Source organism: Myotis daubentonii, chromosome 3 (genome assembly GCF_963259705.1).
Source record: "Myotis daubentonii chromosome 3, mMyoDau2.1, whole genome shotgun sequence".
NCBI classification, from domain to species: domain Eukaryota; kingdom Metazoa; phylum Chordata; class Mammalia; order Chiroptera; family Vespertilionidae; genus Myotis; species Myotis daubentonii.
Window position 1 is genome coordinate 173410113 of NC_081842.1, and position 19183 is coordinate 173429295.

A 19183-nucleotide genomic window follows, 5' to 3' on the forward strand; every position below is an offset into this window, starting at 1 on the left:
GTGTGTGTGTGTGGGGGGGGGGGGGGGGGGCGGGAAGACGGGTATTGGGGTTTAGGCACATCCTAGAGCAGCGGCTCTCAACCTGTGGGTCGTGACCCCTTTGGGGGTTGAACGACCCTTTCACAGGGGTCGCCTAAGACCATCGGAAAACACACATATAACTACATATTGTTTTTGTGATTAATCACTATGCTTTAATTATGTTAAATGTGTAACAATGAAAATACATCCTGCGTATCAGATATTTACATTACGATTCATAACAGTAGCAAAATTACAGTTATGAAGTAGCAACGAAAATAAGTTTATGGTTGGGGCTCACCACAACATGAGGAACTGTATTAAAGGGCCACAGCATTAGGAAGGTTGGGAACCACTGCTCTAGACACAGCTCTGACACCACCAGAGGGGACAGAGAACAGTGAGGACCGGCCTTCAGAAAATAACTTCCAGTAATGGAGTGAGGCAGCTGTGTCTGTAGGCTTCCACTTCCTCAAAGCCCTGTCCAGCAATTTGGGAATTAACTTAGCAAACCAACCCCATGCCCGCCACCTCCACCAGCCTCCTTAAAGGCGGTGAGTCCATCAGCGCTCTCCAACTCCTCCAAAGTGCCGCAGCCTCTCCCAGTGACAAACGGCCCTTTGCAGATTCCTTCTCTGCAAGGCTGCTGGGTGCTGTCTCAGCCTCCCCTGCTGTGTGGCTCTGTGAGAGGGGTGTGGAACAGAGAGTGGGATAACCTGGGCCTCACACCCCTAGCCACGGCTCAGGGCAGCTGTGAGGGAACAGCCTGCCTAAGGCTGCAGCCGGGGCAAGGACCCGCCACGCTGGGACTCCGCTCTGGGATCTATTTCCCCAGACAGTTCTCCTTCAGGCCTCAGTTTTGCATCTCCTATTGCCTCACTGTGTCTGTGTTCCCTCAGCTTTGCTTCTTCTGGGAGCATCATCAGAAAAGTCCACACTAAATCTCAGAAGTTCTGCCATAGCATGTCCTGGGGCATAAGGTTCCTGGACAACCCCACTCAGCCCCTCTGATCCCCTTCCTTCACGGAGAACACGCCTCTGGGGAGCATCAGCAAGGCCGGCAGGACGGCAGGGAGGCTGCTGGTTCAACTGCTTTAACTCGGAAAGGAGTCTCCTTGTTCCTTTTCTAGAGGTTAAAATCACCAGGGCAGCGGTGTCCCAGCCTCCTTTCTGTCTAGAACAGTGGTTCCCAACCTTCCTAATGCCGCGACTCTTTAATACAGTTCCTCATGTTGTGGTGAGCCCCAACCATAAAATTATTTTCCTTGCTACTTCATAACTGTAATTTTGCTACTGTTATGAATCGTAATGTAAATATCTGATACACAGGATATATTTTCATTGTTACACATTGAACATAATTAAAGCATAGTGATTAATCACAAAACAATATGTAGTTATATATGTATTTTCCGATGGTCTTAGGCGACCCCTGTGAAAGGGTCGTTCAACCCCCAAAGGGGTTGTGACCCACAGGTTGAGAACGCTGCTCTAGAATGTGATGTGTACGCGGGGCCTGCCTTCTTTCCTTCCTCAGGAGCTGCTGGGTCACCGCCATCCTCAGGCCTCGAGCATTCATTCAGCCAACAGGCTGGAGCACTGCTGTGTGCCAGGTGCACTTGCCACCCTCGGCGGGCTCACAGTTGGGGGAGGAGGCAGGCCTTGTCTGCCTTAAGTAGATATTTGTGTTATCAAGAGACAAATCCTAAGTATAGCAGGATGTGGGGCTCGCGGCGACCGTCATCCCACCTAACCTGGGGAGGACAAAGATGGCTTCCTGGGGAAGTGGCATCAGAGCAGAGCCCCCGAGGGTGAAGAGCAAGCGCCAGTAGAAGCAGAGGGATCAGCATGGAGGAGGCTGACGTGGACACGCAGGGCCTCTGAGGGCTCCTGTGGGATCCTGACAGCGTGGTGCCGTGACTTGGCCACTGGAATCAGTAACCTTTCTGGGGAAGAGTAATTATTCTGAAAGCATATGGCTTTTCCGGGATGTTCTGGGAACACACTTCCCATAACCTTGATGAATCGCTTCATGACAGGTGCAGCTCTAATGAGTTCTCGCAGGCCCTTGCCAGGATCCGGGAGACGGGCAGATGTATCACCATCTGCAGTGACAGATGACAAGTGGTGGTGTTTGTGCAAATTAATATACCCGATTAACAATGGTGTACATTCCTCTGGGGAACGGGAATCGGCACACAAGGCAGCTACCATCCATTTCAGCATTTAAAGAGGGTCCCAAAATAATAGAACTTGAGTTTACAGGTTTTGTGGGGTTAATATCAATGACCATGCCTGTGATTTATGAGTCATGTGCTGATTCCAAATATTAAGAATGTTTACATCAGGATTATTCAAACTTAAACTGGGACGGTCCTTAGACACAGATCATTGTGTGCTAAGGACTTTGTGCAGATGGTCTCCTTTAGTCCTCAGGCCATTCCTTGGGTGGGATCATCCATTCTCACCCGTGAGGAAATTGAGGGTCTGCGCCCTCCAGCCTGTGCTTCTGTCCACATCACCTTCCCTGTGGGATTGCTAGGGCAAATGCGTGTGTGAATTGCATCACTAATTCTAAAGCAGGGGTCCTCAAACTACGGCCCGTAGGCCACATGCAAATACAAATATTGTATTTGTTCCCGTTTTGTTTTTTTACTTCAAAATAAGATATGTGCAGTGTGCATAGGAATTTGTTCATAGTTTTTTTTTAAACTATAGTCCAGCCCTCCAACAGTCTGAGGGACAGTGATCTGGCCCCCTGTTCAAAACGTTTGAGGACCCCTGTTCTAAAGTATGGACACATGCACTGGATATATGGATAGAGGATGAACAGTTCATGTGTGAGAAACTGAGTGCCTGGTTGGGGCAATCAAACAAAATACACCAGCCCAACAGATTGGCTTGTACCCATCCTGTGCCAGCATCTGTACCAGGAGCCTTTGTATCTATTTGTGCATCTGACCCTGAGGCGGGTCCCATTATTACTCCTGGTTACAGAGTGGGCAGACATTGAGCATGGTAAGGGAAGGTCCCCAAGTTAAAGGGCCAGCAAGCAGTAGAGCCAGGACTAAGAAGCCCCTGTGTGTGTGACTCAGCCTGTGAGCGGAGTCCCCAAAGGGGTCCTCTCTCCATCTGCTCTGGAGGCCGAGGGCGGAGCTGATGTCGGGCTGTTGCAGCACTGCTGGAAGTTTCGTGGTAGTCATTCAGGGTTATGTTTTGGCCACAGGCTGTTCCTAGGAGTAGAAGGAAGGAAGGGAGTGTTTGGGAATAGGAGGGCTGTCTCCTGGGGCCCAGGAAGTGCCACACTGTTTGGCAAGTAGCGTTTTGTTTCCTCTGGAGGCCTGACCAGGACAAGGTACTGGAGAGGCTTTGAACCATTGGGGAGCTTTTGCCTGTGCCCCACCCCCTTCTGGTGTGTGCTCCCATTAATGCCTCAGTCCCAGACTCCAGCAGTTACCCAACCTCTTGCTTCCTCCTCCAGGGAGAGCACCTTGGGAGAGGCACGCGGACACACATCTACTCTGGGACCCTGGTGGATTACAAGGATGACGAAGGAACTTCTGAAGAGAAGAAAATAAAAGTGATCCTCAAAGTCTTGGACCCCAGCCACAGGGACATTTCTCTGGCAAGTGTCCTCCTAACCCACCTCCCGTTTCTGGAACCTGTGGAGCACAGTCAGCTGGGAAGAACCTTTGCCCTTATTTTGGCCTTATTTATGGTTTCAAACATGTCTTTTATGTAATCCCTTTTCTCACATGTAATCTTAGATAAGGGAGGGAGGATTGGAGATGAAGTAGATTGAGCAGCAATTCCCGCCGGCCGATCCCTCCCCTCTCCTCCTATTTTCTACCTGGAGGTTCTTGTGGCCCCAGGACTCCAGCCGAATGGTCTCAGAGTCCCTCATGTGGTCAGGCTGTCACTCCACCGTCTGGAAAAGGAAAGCCCAGGGGAGTGGAAACGTGCCCCGGGCCCCACGGGCTGTGAGAGGGCCTGTCTGCGCCCCAGTGCCCCTTTTATTCTAACACAGTGCCGCACATTGTCATTTCCCAGCGCTGAAAGAGAGCGAAGTGGTGGGCGTGAGTATGCAACGGGGAAATTGATAGCTAGCCTATCTCACCAGCCTGGCTCCATATCTTCTTAGGTTTTTCTAAATAAATACCACCCCCCAGCCAGACTGAGGTCAAGGGGAAGGCCTGGCACTGCCCCTGGGAAGTCGAGGCCAGGAGCAGTCTTCAGGACCTGGGGGATGAGTCCTGAGCTTTCTGGGATTCGTCGGCTTTTTCTCTCAGCACAGCCCGTATGGGGTCGGGTCAGACCAGGGTGGCTTACCCTTGCCCTTCCTTCTCCCACAGGCCTTCTTCGAGGCAGCCAGCATGATGAGACAGGTCTCCCACAAACACATCGTGTACCTCTACGGCGTCTGTGTCCGAGACGTGGAGAGTAAGTGTATCCTCTTTGGGAGAGGCGGATGGCCCTGGCTGGGGAGGCAGGGTGCTGTGAACACACCTGGGGGTGGGGGAGCTGATACCCTCTTCTTGTTGTCCTCGCTTCTTGCCTTTCGTTTTGCAATCGAGGGCTTTGAGGTACTGAGCAGGTCACGTGTTTAGGTTAATAGTGACCCTGAAACTAAATCCCATTTGTTTTTCACTCATTTCTTGAATGTTCTCTTCTTGCCAACTCTGGGCCCTGGAAGGTTGGGTAGATAAGTGGAGTGGTTCCCCTGTGAGTCGATGCATAAGGAGCTCTAGGCCGGGCTTGAACCCAAGGCTTGAACCGGCTCTGAATCACTCTGCTGTTTGCCCCTCCCGAGGGTGTTGGCATCCTCCCAGGCCGAGCACCAGCCACTCAAGCTCTCACAGGGGAATGAGGGAAAGTACTGTCCCAGACAGACAGAAGGTTCCAGATGGGGCTCATTCTGTGCTTGTAGATATCATGGTGGAAGAGTTTGTGGAGGGCGGGCCTCTGGATCTCTTCATGCACCGGAAAAGCGACGTCCTCACCACTCCGTGGAAATTCAAAGTTGCTAAACAGCTGGCCAGTGCCCTGAGTTACTTGGTAAGTATCTTCTGATCTGATGTTGGTGGAGGTCTGCCAGGAACCAGAATGCCCTAGTAGGTAGGAATGCGCTGGTGGGAAGGAGGTGCTAGCCAGGGATAGCCAAGCAGGCTGGGGTGCCCAGACTCCGCGGTTAAACACAGGCATGCCTGCTGCTTCGTGAACGTGGTCATATTGGGTTGCTCTATGTGCTCCAAACGTATGAATCTTGACTAGGGAACATCTGTCATGTCAGAGGACTGACTTCTGCATTGCAGTGTATGGTAGGAGGAGAAATAGTGCAATACCTGCTGAATGAATGAAACTACCAGTATCAGTAGTAGCTCACATTTTGTGAGTGCTTACCGTGGTTCAGCTGTTCACATGTTTTACACGTTCTAATTCATTTATTTCTCACAAAAGCGCTATGAGGCTTGTTCCACTGTTATCCCTGTTTCACTGATGAGGCCCATTCTGTAATGTGCTCGGGTCACATGTTGGATGGGAGACCTGGGCTGCCCCGGTCTGGCTGTAGCTGGGGACTATGGAGGGGTTGACCCAAGAGGCCAGGGTTAGAAATGGAGGGAGTGTGGGAAGGACCAAAGACAGGCAGCCAGGGGCAGCCTTGTTGAGCTCACCCTTTCTGCTCTGCAGGAGGATAAAGACCTGGTCCACGGAAACGTGTGCACTAAAAACCTCCTCCTGGCCCGTGAAGGCATCGACAGCGAGTGTGGCCCGTTCATCAAGCTCAGTGACCCTGGCATCCCCATCACTGTGCTGTCCAGGCAAGGTGTGTCTCCTCCTCCCCAGGCCTCGCCCTTCCCCTCTCCCACACCTACCCCGAGGCAGAGCGGGCTGGGGTTGGGGTTCTGTCTCCTTTTAGAAAGTGCACTTCAGCCCGTGGGTGTCTGGTGCTCCTACTCTGCCCTGGGGGGTGGGGGGAGGTATGGCGTGTAAGCAGGGTTGGTCCCTGACTCCTTTAAGGAGCTGACTATAGTAGGAGATACAGACAAGTCATCGAGGTACTTCTGGTCCTTGCAGTTAAGGAGCTGTGTCCATGGTGTCGGGTTAGCACAAGGGGAGGCCACTGGTCTGGAAGTGGTCAGAGAGGTGTTAGGAGGTGGGCCTCCTGGGTCCTCCTTGTTTCTTTTGAAATCCACTATAGTAGTTAGCAGTTTTGGAGGCACCTGAGCGATTGCATTTTCTCTTTGAATGAGGTTATCATGCGTGTGGGCCCCAAAGGAAAGAGACCTGGGAGCTGAGACACTGAGGCCAGCGTGGGAGACCAGCGTGCCCCGGGGCGTGCCGCTGGCTCGTGATGGCCAGTGGTCTCCAGCGCTGAGCACAGTGCCTGGCACTTAAAGTTTTGCTCCGTCGAAGGGGAAGGGGAGGCACCCTGCAGTACGTGCTTGTCATCTGGCCATCATCCAGCTGGCCAGCTACTTGGGCCTGTCCTGAGCAAGGGTCTGAGGCATGGACACAGATGACTCCAGAACAAGTAGCGGAGCTGAGAGAGGCCAGTTAAATGCTGTGAGCGTTCCGGGGAGTACGGGTGATGGCAGGGAGGTGGGGGGATGACGGGTCAGTGAGGTGGGCCTGCAGCAAGGTGATGGCAGATGTGTGACCCGAGAGCACAGCCACACGGGCCAGTGTCTGAAGGACGTGAGAAGGTGAAGAAGAAAGGGTAAGTGGGCCTGACCAGCTCAGGAACCGCCCTCCTGCCTCAGGAGCCGGAGGCTGTGCCATGAGACCACTGTGCTGGTTGAGGGGCATGTCCAGGGACATGGCAGAGGTTCTGCTCAGATCACTGGCCTTAGAAGCCAGAACAGGGGCTGAGAGGTCCCTGGTATGAGAGAAGGGTGACTTCTTTACCTCAGTCTTCTCTTCCCTTGTTTTCCAAACGAAAGAAACCTACAATAAACAAATATAACATTGCTGGGTGATGGTGCAGAGTAGTTGAGATTCGCCCGCGCCTGCTCTGTGTAAGTTGGCCTCTTCTCCCTGTCTTCTCTTTCTGGAGCCTCTGTCCACATGGCCCCCCTGTCCTCCCTCCTCAGGGTGTTGGCCTCCACCCTGGGTGCTGTGCTGTTTCTGAGGCCAGAGCTTCAGAAGACGGGGCTGCACACCCTCTCCTGGTGAGTCTGATAAACAGACACGTCTGCTGGCCCTGACTCAGCCTGATGCGTCCACAGTGTCAAGGATGAGGGGCCTGGATTCATTTGGAAAGCACTACTTGAAATAGTTTCTCTATGAGGTCACAGTGTTTGCTGCAACGATGGTGATTTGCCCCCCAGGTGATTGCAGAGACTGATCTGTGAATGTCTGCTGTCTTTCTACAGAATGCATAGAACGAATCCCATGGATTGCTCCCGAGTGTGTAGAAGATTCCAAGAACCTGAGCGTGGCCGCTGACAAATGGAGCTTTGGAACCACACTCTGGGAAATCTGCTATAATGGCGAGATCCCCCTGAAAGATAAGACACTGATTGAGGTGAGCTTTTGTTTTCCAGGGTGTGAGCTGAGTGAAGGCTCCTGGGATGCTCATGGCTGTCTTAGGAGTTACCAGGAAGTCTCATATTGTGAAAAGAGATGGGCCCATCTCTTGTGACCTTGCAACTGTAACTTAACTTACCTGGGCCTCAGTTTCAGCATCTGTACAATGGGGATATATGAGACCCACTTTGTAGGATTTCTGTGAAGACTAACTACATAATGCACATATAGTGCCAGGCACACAATACATGTCAGTAGATCATTATAGTATTATTTATCTGAGATTTCAAGTGCCTGTTAGTCAGCAAAATTAATACAGATATTTGTTGAGTTCCTTCTGTGTATCAGGCATTGTCTAGATAAAAGTTGGGGGCTCACAAGAAAACAGACAGGCCTTGCCTTCCCTTGAGGATGTGGTAGGAGAATTGGGCTAAAATAACAAAATAAGGATTCCATAAAGAATATTTCATACTGTCAGTGCAAGAGCCCTGCAGTTAGGTAGGAATGCCATTACCCTCACTGTACACGTTACAGGTCAGGCAACAGGCGCAGGAGCTTAAGACTCTCACCTGGGTTCCCCAGCTAGATTGCGAAACAGGTGAGGCTTCAACCTCTCTTGTTCACTTGTGGAAAGAGTGGAGACTCTTGACTCCAAAGGGATAAAGTAGTAAAAATAACAGTAAAGGGCCACTGGCCCCGACCCAGTGATTTGGAGACTGGAATATGCCTGTGTTCAGAGGTGTAGACATACCTTGTAGCTGGGAGGAGCTGCTCGAGGTCCAGGGGGAAGGTGGCACTTCAGTTGTCTATGGGAAGCAGTGAGCGGTTTCATTGGCCTAGAACAGGGGTGGGCAAACTTTCTGACTCGGCCACAATGGGTTCTTAAACTGGACCGGAGGGCCGGAACAAAAGCATGGATGGAGTGTTTGTGTGAACTAATATAAATTCAAAGTAAACATCATTACATAAAAGGGTACGGTCTTTTTTTTTTTTTTTTTTTTTAGTTTTATTCATTTCAAACGGGCTGGATCTGGTCCGCGGGCCGTAGTTTGCCCACAGCTGGCCTAGAGTATGGTGAGGAATGACGGGTGATAAGTTTGGAGAGATGTCTGTGGTCAGATTGTAAAAAGCCCCGATGGCATGTATTTTACTTGGGTGTGTTGTATGGGACATTGAAGAGTTTCGTTGAGGAGAGAGATGGTCAGAGGTCGGCTTGGGACAGTTCATCTGGACACATGGTTGGAATGGACAGGCTGAGGAGAGACCAGCAGGGACTCATGCTCCGAGGCTAGAACAGGAGTGGCAGTGGGACCCAGAGTGGAGGGTGTATACGTAGGAGGAGGTCATTGAAGAGGGAGAACCTTTAACCAGTTAATCTTTGGCCAAGTAAAGGTGGTGCAGGACTTGGGGAAAGGGTGTTAGGGCGAAACCAGTAGGGAAACCATCAGGTCTATAAATCTCTTTGGAATTTTCAGCCTAGGCTTTTGGGAAGATCATTTTATTTTGAACTTCTTTGGAAATAAAACAGCATACCCTTTGTTGTCTGTCAGTATTTATTGAGCACCTGCTGTGTACCCAGGGCTGAGCAGGATACAGGGATGGTGTGAGGAAGGGTGTGTGCCTTTGATAAAAGAAGTCCACCAGTCTCCTCCCTGGTAGCCTTGGTTGGGTTAGACAGCCCTGTGACAGGGAAGGTGAGTGACCCTTAGAGGTGAGGGTGGTCTCAGCTCCGTAATCCTAATCTCTCCCCTCCCCTGGGACCCTAACTCTCACCTCCTCGCCCTCAGGGGGACAAGAAGAGGAACTAGTACTCTTGGGATTCAGCTACAGACAGAAACTGGAGGGTAGTAATTTCACTTAGTTCTTTTTTGAGTGGCATCAATTATTTGTTTCTTAATAAACAGTTGTAGAAAATAGCAGTCACCATATTTCTGTCACTCCTGACCACTATTTTACACTTTGGCATACTGTCTTCAGTCTGTTCATATCTCTTTTTAAAACAAAATTGGGATCATGCTAGAGTTATACATGCTATATCATTTCATTAATATTGAGTACTTGATTCAATAAGCTTTACAATTTTACAAATTCAATGTAAGTGTTGATTGCTCTGTTAAACTCTAATTTACTTAACTAATTTTATATCTGGCATTTGGGCTGTTTTCAAACTTGTAATGTTCTATCTAATTCTGCAGGGAATACCTTGACATATAAATCTTTGTTTCTATCTGATTTATTTCTGTCATACAATAATTAGAATTAATGAGTCAAAGGGTTTCAAGGACCTGGAGATTTTTATATATGTTGCCAAACTGTATTCCAGAAAGGTTGGGTTACTTGACTGGAATGCAGCTTCTTGGGGTTCAGATTATTTTATCAGAGATTTTCCCATGCACGTCTATGAAATCTACCTTTAAGCAGAGCTGTTGGAAATTAAATTAGGATTGATTACTCCTCCTGCCCTGGGGCTAAAAGGTTTGTGGGTGGTTCCTTTGGTTTCTTCCATGTTCTCTTCTTCTTCACAGAAAGAGAGATTCTACGAAAGCCGGTGCAGACCAGTGACACCGTCTTGTAAGGAGCTGGCTGACCTTATGACTCGCTGCATGAACTATGACCCCAACCAGAGACCCTTTTTCCGAGCCATCATGAGAGACATCAATAAGCTGGAAGAGCAGAGTAAGACACTGCCTGGCCCTGTTTACGTAACCAAGATCAGCCCATGCCCTGGAGAGCTGGCTGAGGGGCAGGGATAACTGATAACTGGTAGCCTGTGAGTGGCAGTCATGTCTTTTTAACGTTTTCATTTTTCTTCTGTTAGATCCAGACATCGTTTCAGAGAAAAAGCCAGCAACCGAAGTGGATCCCACACATTTTGAAAAGCGCTTCTTAAAGAGAATCCGTGACTTGGGAGAGGCAAGTTACATCCTAGTACTCCCTGACCACATCTCCATCTGCATTTAAAGCCGCTTTCCATTCTTTCCCATTTCTGGTCAAAGTTCATAAGAGAAAGTATCTTATTGCACTTTCTTTGGGACACTTGTATCACAGGGGTTATGTCGCTCACATAGTGACAGCATGCGCATGTGGCTGTATATGCACATAGGGCATGTTCTCGAAGGGGCAGAAGAGCATGCAGAGGGAGTAATATGGGGGAGTAGGTACAGATACGGTGGAAATAGGAAAATCTCTGGGCATCTCTGTCCTACGAGGCTGCTTAAATGGGGGTGGATTTACTACACAGAATGCCATAGCAGCTTTCCTTTGGACCTCAAATCAGTTTCCTAACATTTAACGTGATAGAAAAGATACTGGGACTTGCATCTTTATACAGATTTTTCTGTAGTTCCGTAAAGTAAGTAAGACTGTGTCCTGCCTTGAATGTCTGTGGTGTGCCAGGCTACATGCTGGGTATTTTACAAGCACAGAGTCCCTAGTTCTTCACAGTATCCCTGAGGGGTTATTACTGCTGTATACATTGAGCACCTCTGGACCCGCTCAAAGATTTGGTAACTGGGCCAACATCACTGTCAAGTCGCTAAGCTGGGATCTAATCCCTTTCTTCCAAAGGGCTCCCATGCAAGGCTCTTGAAATGACTCCATGGTGCCTCTGTTGTAGGGTATGCCGTGGGCTGTCCATGAATGCCACAGTGGTCCTACTTGGCAAAAAATAACCTCCATTTCCTTTGGGTTACATTTCCATGGAAACTGGATTCACTAGCCACCTGATACTTGCCTTGTCTTAGCTCAGTAATAGAGGGGATGGCATGTGAGGAAGCGGCTGTGGTGATGGTAGAAGCCAGCAGGAGCCAGCTACTGCAAGGTCAGCCTGTGCTAGGCACCCCTGGTCTTCAGGGGAACAGCATGGGGAGCAAGACTCATCTTTTTTTTTTAATTGAAAAAATTTGACATGTAACATTGTATAAATTAAAGGTATGTAGTGTGTGCTACATTGATAGACTTGTATATTATAATATGGCTGCCTATGTAATGATGTTTACCACATTACATACTTATAATGCAGTATTATCTATGTTCACTGTACTGTACATTAAATCTTTGTGGCTATTTTAGTACGTTACAAGTCCATACCCTTAAACACCATCTGTCCTAAATCCCTGGTAACTAACTACTATATAACTGTGATTTGTGTTTTTTAAAGAGGTTTGATTTTTTAGATTTTTTGTTTTTGTCTTTCTCTGGTCTGACATATCTCACTTAGCATATTGTGCTCAAGGTTTGTTTATGTTATTGCAAATGGCAGAATATCACCCTTGCTCCTGACTAAATACTATTCCATTGTATATATGCATTACTTCTTTTTTTCACCCATTCGTCATTGATGGGCATTTGTATGTTTTCTATATCTTGCCTATTGTGAATAGTGCTATGATAAACATAGAGTACAAATATGTCATTGAATTCCTTTTTACATTTCCTATGGGTATTCTCCAAGAAGTGCAGTTGCTGGATCATTATAGATCTATTTTTAATTTTTTGAGGAACCTTCATATTGTTTTCTGTAGTAGTTGGGCAAATAAACATTCCCAATAGTGTGTGAGGTTCCCTTTCACATCCTCACCAGCACCTGTCGTTTTATTTTCTTGATGGTAGCCATTCTAATGATGTGAAGTGATAGCTCTTTGTGGGTTGTACTTGCATCTCCCTGTGAAGTTAAGCATCTTGTTGTGTGTCCTTTTTTGGAAAAATGTCTCTAGTTCTTCTGCCCATTTTTTATTAAGTTCAGTTTTTTTAATTTTATTAACATATTTATGTTCTATATATTTTTTTTGGATATTAAACCCTTATCCAATATATGGTTGCAAAATGTTTCTCCCATTCTGTAGGCTTTTTCATTTTGTTAATTTGTTTCTTGTGCTGTACAGAAGCTTTTGAGTTTGATGTAGTCCCATATGTTCATTTTCTTCTTTTGGGCTTTTAGCATCATGTATAAAAAAATCATTTCCAATACCAGTATTCCAATGAGCTTCTTCCCTATGTTTTCTTCTGGGAGTTCTATGGTTTCAGGTCTTATGTTTAAGTCTTTGATCCATTTTGAGTTAATTTTTGTGAGTGGTGTGAAGTAGGGTTCCAGTTTTATTGTTCTACATGTGTTTCTCCCATTTTCCCAGCACCATTTGTTGAAGAGATAGCCTTTCCCCATTGGGAGTTCTTGAGTGCATCTTGCCTCAACTTCTGAGCATGTTCCTGCCATCCCAGGCTAATCCAGCACATGCATCTTTCCTCCAGGGCCACTTTGGGAAGGTTGAGCTCTGCAGGTATGACCCTGAAGGGGACAATACAGGAGAGCAGGTGGCTGTCAAATCCCTGAAGCCTGAGAGTGGAGGGAACCACATAGCTGATCTGAAGAAGGAAATTGAAATCTTAAGGAACCTCTATCACGAGAACATTGTCAAGTACAAAGGCATCTGCACAGAGGATGGTATGTTGTGCAAAGTAGGGTTGGTTTTTAAAGACTAAGCGCCTGTCTGGGATCAGAAGGGCCAGTGCTGAGGCGGCAGTGCCGCAGCTATGTGCGCTAGCTGGTGGCCCCCATGAGCTGTAGGGCTTCGAAGTTGTAGGCACTGACATCCCTCAGCAGCTGCAGAGCTCCAGGGAAGCCGCGCAGCCTCTCTTCCAGCCAGGGGGTGACCCCGGCATCATCTTTCCAGGCTGTTCATACACCCACCGGGGGACTGACCATCACCCGTCCGGATACTGGCACTGGAGGCGCACAGCAGTATGAAACTGACACCCACCCCTCGCTTCTCCTAGTCTTCTGATCCAACTCTGGCCAGGATATTTCGTTTTCTAGTTGTCTAAGGCAAGGTGGCAAATGGTGTTTACAAAGAAGTGTATCTGTTTGCAAGCCAGTACTTTAAAATTGGCAGTGAAATGATGTGGTTCATATTTTTTTTTTTTCATTATTATTTGCCTGGTGGTTTGCAGCGCACTCTGTATTCTCTTAGTGAATGCTGAAGGCTCTGGGGGTGGGTACACGAGTGTGACTATCCTTGTCACTGCTGAGGGGCCAGAGGCTGTGGGGCTTTCGAGGTTGGGGGACTTGCCTGTGGTCCAGAGGTGATGCTGAAGTGTCTCCAGATCCTGTGCCCATTACTCTCCCTCAGTTCCTTTCTTTGGTAACTTCGTACTGATGTTTTGTTCTGTTTTGAATACAGGAGGAAATGGCATTAAGCTCATCATGGAATTTCTGCCTTCTGGAAGCCTTAAGGAATATCTTCCAAAGAATAAGAACAAAATTAACCTCAAACAACAATTAAAATATGCTGTTCAGATTTGTAAGGTAAAGAAGAAGCATGTTAAAGATTACAAAAAGGGGCATTCATCCTGGGTGATTGATTTGTAATTAGACTTTCTGATAATTGCACTGAGTTTATTTTGCTCTACACGATTAGGATGAACAATTAGCCTCTACTAAGAAACTGAACTGATTGTTAAGTATAGCTGATTTACTGTGTTTCTTTGAATCAGATTGGTCTTACTATTTTTGCATAGAGTAAAAACCCAAACAGTGATATGTGAATTGTATTTTTTTTGTATGAAATGATAGGAAATACAGTGTGAACTGACCTTCAGCAATGCCCTCTGCCTTTACTTCTCTCCCCAGGGGATGGACTATTTGGGGTCACGACAGTATGTTCACCGGGACTTAGCAGCAAGGAATGTCCTTGTTGAAAGTGAGCACCAAGTGAAAATTGGAGACTTCGGTTTAACTAAAGCAATTGAAACCGATAAGGAGTACTACACAGTCAAGGATGACCGGGACAGCCCTGTGTTCTGGTAACTAAAACAGACTTTGGTTTCATCAGTATTTCGTAGGGTTTCTGCTGTTTTGATAGGCCCTTTCTAGCTCTGTGAATGTCTCCCATTCCTCTTACCTGAGTTGGTGTTAGAAAGGCCTTAGAACATTTGGAATTGATTGATCTTTGCCCTCAGGAAACAGCTTTAGGCTCTTCCACTGAAAGCAACTCAGAGAAATGTCTGAGCTTCAAATGGCACCATCTTCCAAAGAATAGAGAAATGTAACCATCACCTCCACATCTCCAGTTTCCCAGGAGAGGGCACTTACTTTTTTAAAACATATTTTTATTGATTTCAGAGAGGAGGGGAGAGATATAAACACCAATGATGAGAATCACTGATCGGCTGCCTCTTGCACGCCCCCACTGGGGATTGAGCCCACAACCCGGGCATGTGCCCTGACCAGGAATCAAACCATGACCTCCTGGTTCATAGGTCGGAGCTCAACCACTGAGCCACACCAGCCAAGCAAGAAGGCACTTATCTAATATGGTTCTTAAAACTGTTAGCAGTTAGAGTAGGCACATCCTGTAGAGGCAGCCTGGAGGGCAGGTAGGAGAAGGGGGCAGGAATGAGGTGACAAAGTGGGCATGGAACAGATCCAAGGAGACCCTGGACAGAGCAGAGCAAAATCCATGGGAAACGTGGGCATCTTCTCTTGAATCACCAGTCTTCCCTGCTTTCCACCTGTCAGCCCAGAACACTGTCCAGGAGAGAAGTTGTTAAGTGTCCACTCCAGACCCTACCCACCCCTATTAAACTAATGAGCACCTGGGAGGTACATCCTACATAGACACAAACAGAGATCTCTCCCATCCGTGGAGACTAAACCTTCCTTTGTTCATTAATCAAACGAGTCAAGACACAAGCAGACCAAGTTTACAGTTTAATGGGTGAGGCAACCAATTTCATGGTACCATAGATATAGGGGGGTTCAGGCTTGGTTTTCCGGAAGTCCTAAGAAACCTTAAAAGATTCGTGGGGGGTTGTAAAGGTGGTTAGAAGAAGGCATGTGTGACTCAAAAGAATGAGGCAAGAGCCGTGGTATCCTAGGAACTGACATCAGCTCGGTGTGGCTGGTCATGAAGTGGGAGGTCTGCCTTGGGGGGTGGGGATCCCATGAGCTTTGGGGTACTGTTGGGTGGGGACTTGTTTTTAAAAGGTCACTGTGGAATGGAGGGGAGCCAGAGAGTCTTGATTCAGCCAGAGCCGGTGATGGTGGGTTTAGGAGAGGTGAGTAGGTATGAGAAGTATTTAGGAAATCAGATATGGGATGCCTCAATTTCTGGCTTAGGCAATTGGGTATCACTCATCAAAACAGCTGACACTGGAAGAGGACTGGGCAGGGAGGTCACTGCTGATTCATTCTGAACTTGTAGGCAAATCAAATCTGGGGCCTGTCCCATATACCTGCCTCCACGTGGAGAGCACAGGCTGTGTGCAGTGAAGAGCACAAACTTACCCTGCTATTGTTTTGGAGGAAATGTGTACTGAGATTAATACATACTTTCATGTCGTAGAATATTAAATTCTAAGACAAACCAAAGGTGATTTTTCTTTGTAAGGTATTTATCTGTTGGCATCTCCTTTGCAGGAAGTGAAGTGTCATGTTTTCCTTTCTTTTAGGTACGCCCCAGAGTGTCTAATTCAGTGTAAATTTTATATTGCCTCTGACGTCTGGTCCTTCGGAGTGACTCTGCACGAGCTGCTTACTTACTGTGATTCAGACTCCAGCCCCATGGCCGTAAGTTGTACCCGTCTGTTCGTTTGAGCCTAGCACCCAATTAAAATGTGTCCAGCCCTGGCCTGCACATGCTTTCAGGGCGTGTGAGGGAAGCAACCAGTTCTCTCTCCCACTCTGAAAAGCAATGGAAAAAATATCCTCAGGTAAGGATTAACAACAACAACAATGTGTCCACCCTTCTACTTTGTAAGTTTTAAGTTCTTCAGTGGAATCCAGTTCGTGTATTATAATGGAAAGTGTTGCTTTCCATCTAACTTGGTTTATTCCTTGACACTTTGTGTGGCTCTCCCACATCCTGCTTTCCCAAGGAGCCCAAAGTTCTCTCAGGTAACCCTGACTTTCAAGGGTCTCCTCTGTGTGAAGGAGCCTTGGGTAGGAGCTTTGAGCTTCACGCATTCCTAAATGAGGTCATTCTCACTGGGAAGGCTCCCTGGCCAGGAGGAGTGGTGGGTTGAGTCTGATCAGTGAGTGCTAATTAGGATTTTTGGACTTGCATTTAGAGTTACTATGGAAAAAAGCCTTTTTATTATTTTAATTTTGTTTATTCTAGAAATTCCACCTTAATCTGGTTTATATAAATATATGCAACCTAAAACATCTTGTCTGGTTTTATTTTACATAGTTGTTCCTGAAAATGATAGGCCCCACTCACGGCCAGATGACAGTAACGAGACTTGTGAACACACTGAAAGAAGGAAAACGTTTGCCTTGTCCTCCCAACTGTCCAGATGAGGTATTTATGGGTCGGGCACTTCACAGTTACACCACTCAAATGTTACTGTTTTCACAGTTTGCATTTATCCAGCAAGGGACAAGGTGGGAGGAGCAGGGAGGAGAAAACAGTTCTTTAAAACTGTTTTCTGAAGCTGAATTTCAGATATTTGAGAAATCATCTTTGGGCCAGATGACAGCCACAAATTATGTTCAAAGCAAGGATTCCCTCCAAATAGGCTCACCTCAGAAAGTACCATAGGAGCATATTTTGGTATAGCCTTATTGTGAAAAATACATATATACATTTTGTGTAGAAGTTTGTCCTACTTACTGATAGCATTTATGATGTAGCATTTAAGATGTTCAGTTTTCTGTATTCTAAAGTGAATTGAGCCTTTAAGACTAATTCATACTATTCAGTACATCTTAGAGTAAGGTACCCAGAATCTAAACTGAGATAATACTTCACCCTTAAATTGGTTTACCATAATGACCTGGATTTTTTTTTTAAGGTCATTTAACCCATGAGCTTCTCAAATTATTAACACATTGTATGCGGGACACGTATTAATACGTTTTTTATAGACTAGCGGTAGAATGCGGGTAACGTATAAATGCGTAAAGTAAAGTATCGTAATTTTATTTACGTTGCCATTTGCGCAAAAAATTAGCAAAAATGGCCCGCGCCACCTGTTAGCGCACGATAAAAACTACCCACAGTGTGTTAAAATATTATTTATGAAATATAGGTGTGACATTTTCTATATTAATCATTCAAATACCCTTGTTATCTAGTCTTATGGAAAGTCATTTACATTTCTATACTTTTTTTTTTTTTTTACTGTTACTGTTTCTTCTTTTTACAGGTTTATCAACTTATGAGAAAATGCTGGGAATTCCAACCAAATAATCGGACAACCTTCCAGAACCTTATTGAAGGATTTGAGGCACTTTTAAAATAAGAAGCATGAATAGCATTTAAATCTCACTGTGTATTAAGTCCTCTTCCCTAACAAATACCCAAGCCATTTAAAAAAATTTTAATGGAAAAACTTTGTATTCTGTCTAAAAAGATACTTGGGTACGTAATTCATGTATAAGGCACGCTGTGGTGCTTAATATGTGTAAGTACTTCCTCGTTATTTGTCACTGTTATTGGTGCCAAATTTAATGACAACCAAAATATGAGTAAGCACTCCTCCTTTTGGAACGATATACCACCATTTCATCTGGCTAGTGTACCATCACAGTTGTGTACCAGAATAGGATATTTTCAAAACATAAAGGTAAATGGACTTAGTCAATACTTTAACATGCCCTAAAAATGTCATCATCTATATAGTGATAGAGCAAGCATTCTTGAACTGTTAGTATACTATCATTTCTATACAAAGATGAGTGTATTCTTGTCATCAATAGGACTTTAAACTTGGAGTTGTTTTGTTTTTCCAGTAGCTTAGCTCCTGTCCCCTTGGGTGACCAGCGGTACCCTTTTTTTTTTTTTTTTTTTTTTTTTTTAAGAAAACTGATTGTGCTCGGGGGACTGCTATGGAATAGACCCTTTGCTGCCTGGTGTTAATTCTTGAGAACTCAGCCTGTGCCAGTGCTTTCCCAAACAGTATACTGCTAAACAGATTTGATTCCAAGAACCTGGATGCTGTTATACACGCTTTTAAGAAATGTCAATGTATATATATCCTTTTATAACTCGACCACTTTGGGGCAAGCTATTCCAGCATTGGTTTTGGATGCAACCAATCAGAATATATACTACATCGCACTGTTCTTAGAGTGTTTCAGTACTTACCTGCCATCTATAACAGTCGATCACTATTTTGACCGTCATTCTATGGCAGCGATTTTCAACTCATGGCACACCAAAAAAAAAAAGATATAATTTTGGTTCATTCACACCAGATGGCTATTGTTGTATTAGCTGTAATTTTTTTTTTTTTTTTTTTTGACAAGGGAAAAGAGTACGCCGCTGACTAGTCAGGTATTGCATGTTTTAACAGTTCTGGTGGCACACTGGTTGAAAATCGCTGCCCAAGGGAATAAGACTTGAAAGAAAAGAACCTGCTAGTAGCACTATGGAGTTCAGGATCCATTAGACAGTTTTGAGGTAGCTGGGTAATCAAAATGTCTAATCTCTGATTCAATGTGAACCATTAGATCTTTATGACCAAGAGTATGAAAAATGTTTTGTTTTACCTTTTGAGCCTGAAGAGAGAGAGTTCTGGATTGATCCATTTAGATTTGTTCTATGATCCTCCATCACCAAGATGTCTGTCTGTGTCAAACCTGTGGCCACTCTATATGCACTTTGTTTACTCTTTATACAAATAAATAATACGAGAC

The 19183-nt window shown here is 46.0% G+C and overlaps 1 protein-coding gene across 3 annotated transcripts in view; it reads left to right on the top strand.

Annotated features, from left to right (window-relative positions):
• The window catches only part of JAK1 (Janus kinase 1), a 133801-nt gene extending 115466 nt beyond the window's left edge, over positions 1–18335 (top strand). For 2 of the 3 annotated variants that reach the window (XM_059689288.1, XM_059689287.1), the window contains 13 exons: positions 3503–3646; positions 4374–4461; positions 4949–5076; positions 5710–5845; positions 7395–7546; positions 10074–10224; positions 10367–10461; positions 12796–12988; positions 13725–13849; positions 14174–14346; positions 15994–16111; positions 16734–16844; positions 17692–18335. In XM_059689288.1, the coding sequence (XP_059545271.1) occupies positions 3503–3646; positions 4374–4461; positions 4949–5076; positions 5710–5845; positions 7395–7546; positions 10074–10224; positions 10367–10461; positions 12796–12988; positions 13725–13849; positions 14174–14346; positions 15994–16111; positions 16734–16844; positions 17692–17787 (1710 nt within the window). In that variant the 3' untranslated portion in view covers positions 17788–18335. Of the gene's footprint in view, positions 1–3502; positions 3647–4373; positions 4462–4948; positions 5077–5709; positions 5846–7394; positions 7547–10073; positions 10225–10366; positions 10462–12795; positions 12989–13724; positions 13850–14173; positions 14347–15993; positions 16112–16733; positions 16845–17691 lie in introns of those variants that run through there. The other variant, XR_009451961.1, reaches the window with a different exon arrangement.
• The last annotated feature ends 848 nt before the right edge of the window (positions 18336–19183 follow it).